This window comes from Nestor notabilis, unplaced genomic scaffold, assembly GCF_000696875.1.
Source record: "Nestor notabilis isolate BGI_N333 unplaced genomic scaffold, ASM69687v1 scaffold4141, whole genome shotgun sequence".
In the NCBI taxonomy this organism is placed as follows: Eukaryota; Metazoa; Chordata; class Aves; order Psittaciformes; family Psittacidae; genus Nestor; species Nestor notabilis.
The window spans coordinates 4807-10827 of NW_009914085.1; the positions used below are offsets into that span (position 1 = coordinate 4807).

Consider the following 6021-nt stretch of genomic DNA (forward strand, 5'->3'; position numbering starts at 1 on the left):
CTGGAACCACTGCTGTGGTCTCAGGTCTGTCCAGAGGAAAGAATATGCAAGAACTGGAGTTCAGTGACATCTCATTCTTCTTTATCCATGCCTGAGGCCTCTCATGAGCCACGTGAGGAGCCCTAGACTGAAGCTTTACTTGCACTGTTACTTTAACCTGGTACCTGCGGCTGTGCTGCTGAGTCACCCTGCTTTTCTCTACCCTCACTTATTCCTGTTCCTTCCTTATGCTGGAGCAAGCATTTTTCTAGCTCTGTAGTAAATGATCTGTATGAAAACCAACATGATTTCTTAGTTTTGCTTACTGCATCAGCACTGGTACTTGTGCCAGGACAAGCAGAATGCCTTTCAGACAGCACTGCTGTTTACCCGTGCTGCAGCATTGCACGCGATTCTACTTTTCACAAATTTGAAGTTTCAGAACTTAATTCCAGAAAATAAGGGTGGAAATGCTCTAAATACAGTTCTGTACCACTGAGGAGGCTGGGATATCCCATAATTGGGATAGTCCTGCTTTCACCAGGACATCCACAGCACTTGTAACATGTTAAAATAGGAGGTCTGTACATGGTTGTTCGTAAACTGCCAATTCATTCTGTCTTGCTGCATGCTCATTTATGCAGACAGACCCAAAGCTGTCTGTGTGGAACAGGGCCAAAAGACTTTGTGCTAGAAAACAAAGCATATAAAAAAGTACTTATCAGTGGTTTAACCCTTATCTTCAAAAAATACCTTGAATATAGGGCTGGAGAATATGCTCATGCAGACTAGTGCCAGGTGGAGAGATCTCACGATGCATTTAGGCAGCTCCCTAGTATGCCATCTCCTATAGCAGGCTCCCATGGAGGTACTGGAGTAATACCTGCACCTGCTCAAAGCTGCAGCTCTCGTGGCCTGTGCTGACCACTTCCTCTCCACGCAAAAATTCTCCTCTACCACAAATTATACACCACCCCCCCCCGCCCCGAAGAACAAAAGCAACTATTTTTAGTTTCTGTCACTCCATCTCCCCAGAGATAATCAGAGCTGTGCTGATGTCATCTCTGATGGCAGCAATCGGCACCAGAGCTGAAGGTCACTACTGTCAGGCCAACCCGGCTATTTCAATTCAACACCATCTGAAACTGCAGGGAACAGCGTCAATATTTACCTGGTCAGAAGAGGTGCTGGAAGAGACATGACAGTGTTCTTCAGAGAGTAAGAGAGAGAAAGTCCGAGAACAGCCTCCATTATGTACTACAGGAATGTTTTCATACATGAAAGATGCCAGTAAGAATGAAGTTTCCCACACATCTAGTTCAAATTTAAATTCTCATAGAAAGGGGTAAAAGTTCTGAAGGAAGTGTTTTTCATGACTCTGAAAACCCTCACATTTCCTAAGCAAACCAAAAACTGCTAACCTTTCAGCTCAAGGCTTATCAATGGAAAGAGAACGGATTGATTTACTGTGTTATTGCAGTGCAGTATCTAAGCTGGAAACACAGAAAAAAGCTGTACCACCTGCATTACTCCATTAGCACAAGCCACTTTTGAAGTCGAAGGAAAGTAAGAATGTCTCCATCCCTAGTTTGCACTAATGAAAATGCACGTACATTTATTTATACATGCAAAAGAACTCTACAAGAACCGCTAAAGTTGATCTGATGTGGTAGCGTTTAATTTCTTCTATCTACAAGGACCTACAGTTATAAAAGTCTCAAACTTTACAGTACATTTACACAGGAGCAAATACCCACAGCTTTCCTCGCTCCGCTGTTTCTGTACAAATCATACACGATAAAAAGTTTTTGTGTACAAACATGGTTTTACACTTTAATACAGATGAAAATCTTGTTCTGTGGCACCTCGTTTCCTCCACGGTGCCTGTGTGTTATAGTACGGAGCACTGTGGATCCATGCTTCTGAGATCTTGAGCTCAAGTAATACAGACTGATCAACAGGCCACAGCTTCTGCAACTCCAAGGTTTTAAATAATGAGAAGATCTACTGCTTGTTTGTATAACAATCAACAGTTTATTAATGGATATGGTGAAATTTTAGCTATCCACCAAAGATGTGTAAAAAATTGTCATGAAAGTAAAAATAAATAAAGCCGTTTTTAAAATCAGTCTTGTTTTACATCTCGGTTCAGAATGCAACATTTAACACAAAACTGTCATTTAAGTTTGAAAGAAGTCTACCGATATTCAAATTACAGCTTTTATGACAAATCTAATGAGAACTGAAACTGATTTGGTTTTAGGTTTAAAGACTTTCACATTCAAATACAGTGTCTCGTTTAGCACAATACTTCCTTTGACAGTGATGGGCAACAGTGATGACATATTGCTGTATTTTGACATAAGGCACTATGATATGAATATGCCATACACTTGCCTTATGTCACATATATCCATTGCTGACCAGTGACTTCTGTCAAATACAAAATGAAAAAGTTTCAGAATACAGTGCATTTTAATGAAGGACATCATGTGAAGTCTTCCAGCAAATGTTTTGAAGACGTTTTGAAATACAAGCCTACATTGTAACATAAGCTTTTGTCATGCTGCTTTTTTTGCGACATCACTGGGGGGAATAGACTCATCATCCATCACTAAGTCCCAATACACATTCTCAACCATCTTGCTCTGTTCTATTGCAGTCACTGTTCTTGAGACAAACTTGACCCAGAAACTTTGTTCAAGTTCTCCTACAAATGTGCGTACATTCGCGGCAGTCATTCACTTTCAGGCTCCTTTTGTTTGGCACCTGTTAACAGAAGAGGAAAGCACGTGTGATTTCCTTATGCACACAGCACTTGGCTTCTGGAAAAGCACTGCTTGTTCTGAATGCTGGAGTTTTGCCCAACCACAGCACCAGAATCTTCGTACTGGATACCATTCATAAATAAGATACTGCAGGATTGCTAAATGCTAATGTAAAACACAGTGAGGAAGGCATCAAGACCATTATTGCATCTAACTTCACTGGCAAGTCTAAGTAACTTCTGGGTAGTTACTAATAGTGGCTTGGAGGATTCTCCCCAGCATAAGAATGTATTTAAAAAACCTCCAACCAAAAAGCCACAGCCCAGACCTGTCCATCAGCTTAGAAGCCAAGCTTAATCTTCATAATAGCCTCAAAAATTCAAGTCCTGCTTGAGAACAAGCTATTTAAGAATTCAGTTTAACTACACTGTGTTGATGGACCCATTTTTCTTGGCTCAGAGGCAGATTCTGCTTACAGCAGGGATCCGAGAGACCTGTTCAGAGCACAGCACCTTGCTTCTTCTCCAAGTACTCAAACCAGCCACATGCTGAGCAGCGACTGAACCGTACTGCAAGTTTGGCTTGAGTATCCAACTCTAGAGAGCAAGGACCTCTTGCCAGCAACCTGGAGTTACTGCTTGTATAATCAAACACTGAGATACTTGTTAAATACATCCAGGTTTTACATCACAACTGATACTCCCCCCAGCTTCAATACTCCAGATTTTACAAAGTAGATCTACACCACAAACAACCTCACCCTTACTTCATGAGACAAATTCCAACCTAAATTGCCCGTGGAACTGCAATCTAATGCCCAACTCTTCCTAAAGATGCCTTCCCTCACTGTAGCTTTTCCAGTGGCATAATCCTGCCCCTCTATTGCTCTAATCCCTGTACTCAGTACTAAATTCATCTGTGAGCCACTTTAGTGTGCCAAACAGGTTTTTTTGTTGGCTCAGTTGCCTGCTAGATCAATGATTTAAAGCAGCTCACACAGAGGGATCTCGTGAGTGTGGGTGCTGCCACACACTAAATGCCAGAAGCCCATGGCCCAGAGAATGGGAGCAGGAACTACCCATTTTAATAACAGAGCACTGTTATATCAGCTCATGGAGTTGCAACTTAAGTGTCACTGTAATTACAGTATAACAAAGCTCTTGGTTTTTCAGTGTCCAAATTTATCTTTTCTGTCTAAACTCTGCTCCATTAACAGTGATGTTCTACTCTCCTTGGATCCTCCTACCCTCTAGTCATGAGGCAAACTACCTCCATCTGGAGAGGCACAGTCTGCCCTTCTTTACACCTCTCTCTTAGGAGGGACACACACCCCTCCATTATCTTTCTAGGCAATGAGCCCATTTGACGCAGGCCTTTGGGCTGATTTCTTAATCTGATCCGTACCTTTCACAGAAAGCTGGGTTTCCTGCTCTTCCAGGTCATTAAAAGGAATCAGATGCACTGACATAATACCTTTGGCAGTATCACTGATCACTTTCTTTCAGGGGAGGAATCTTACTATTTCAAAAAGCTGCATTAACTTTTCTTAAATCTACAGAGGAGAAACACTTTTACATTATCATGTTATCTATCAGTGCAAGTAAGAGGTCCCAGTTAAGATCACATTTAGACTTCTTCTGAAGTATGTACCCAGCTCCATTTGCTTTGAGTTTGGGTTTGTTTTTTTTCTGTGGCAAAAAACCGTTATCCTAAAGACATAATTTTTGTCTTCACAAAGCCAAAAAGAGGGCTTTGCTTTAGTTGTGACACTGAAGCCATTTATGTGGTCTCAGTTAAGTTACAGTCAGGAACATCAAGCAGGTTAGTAACTTGGATAAGACTTGAAAGGAAAAAAAAAAAATCCAAACCCAACCCCAAACCAACCCCCCTCAACCAACCAAATAGAAGAAATAAACCCATTGTTGGGACTCTTGTTAAAATGAACCTGATCGTGGTTAGCAATACACTAGAGCTTTCTACTGGAACAATTCTGGTGGCCTGGGGTGCCATTCCCGACACAGCTGTGCCAACCAAACCCCACAGCATAGCTGGCCAACTGCAGGGCTCTGAGAAGGCGGGTTTGCAGAGCTAGTGGAAAGCACAGCTCTGTCCACACTAGAAGCACTTGGCCAGAGTGCAGAAATTCAGGAAGATGGGGAAGGCACCCTGTTGTAGATGTTGTCTACAACATACAACATTCAACCTCATCCCGTTTTTCCTGTTAAAATGTTAAGGCTTTTTTCCTAAAAAGCTATGTGAACAGTAATGATGTTCATGAAGCTTCTATATGCATTCTGCAGTGAACAAAAGGCTGACAGTTACTATTTTGTCAGCTTTTTTCTGAAGAGAGATAAATACTGTATTTAAGAGCTATGATCTAAACAGATATAAAGTTGAGAATTGGAAGTTTGTTATTGTCAAATACATTAAAACAAGCAGGGTGCACACGCTACCGGATGACTTATGGCAAAGGTCAGAAGGCAACATTCATACCTGCAGGTGTGAGTACCAAAGCTTGTAGAATGTCAGAAAGGGAGATGATACCCACAATGCTATCTGCTTCATTCACTACCACCAAACGATGAACCTGCCAGCAGGGAAAATATTTTGAGAGGTATTTGCCTGATTTAAACTAACAACTAAAGCAAAGAAAAACAACAACAACAATAAATCTTAAAGTAATGCAGTATGAAGATAAGTAGAAAAAAAGTGGTTCAAAAATGTTAGCAATACCAATCTCACCCAGCAATACAAACAAGCTTGCCCTACATAAATGAAAACTAGTGCATGTTTTAAAAGCACGCAGCTATCTGACATGGCAACAAAATCAGATTTGAAGTGACAGGAAAGCCAAAATGTAGGTCTTTAAAATACTTCTGCTCTCAAAAATTGGCACTCACAGCAAACACTTTTCCCCAATTTAGAGGCTCTGCCCAACTCAGCCTGTGATCTCAAAAAGTAAGATACAGGAATAAAATGAGGCTTTCTTCTGAAAAAGTACTTCCTCAGAGAGAGTGGCACAGCACTAAAATGTGTTGTATCTTGACATGTCTAAGTTGGTTTAGCTTAATTTTCTTGTAGGGCTACACAACTGGAAGGGTTTAAGACAGAAAAAAATGATTCAGCTTATCTGTGCAAGTTCACTGTAGAGTTAATAAACACAGAAGAAAGGTTTATCAACACTAAGTCTGTATTTTCAAACAGTGATCTTAATCCTTACAAACCTATTCTGTGAAACACTTTATACTAGAAAACTTTTGTCCTAGCTGTAGGG

The 6021-nt window shown here is 40.9% G+C and overlaps 1 protein-coding gene across 1 annotated transcript in view; it reads right to left on the minus strand.

Moving 5' to 3' along the window:
• Positions 1–1641: 1641 nt before the first annotated feature.
• PRKAG2 (protein kinase, AMP-activated, gamma 2 non-catalytic subunit) overlaps positions 1642–6021 on the minus strand; it is a gene marked incomplete at its 5' end in the record, with an annotated part of 12420 nt that continues 8040 nt past the window's right edge. Inside the window, 2 exons of the mRNA XM_010023470.1 lie at positions 1642–2748; positions 5241–5334. Of these exons, the coding sequence (XP_010021772.1) occupies positions 2717–2748; positions 5241–5334 (126 nt within the window). The remainder of the gene's footprint in view (positions 2749–5240; positions 5335–6021) is intronic.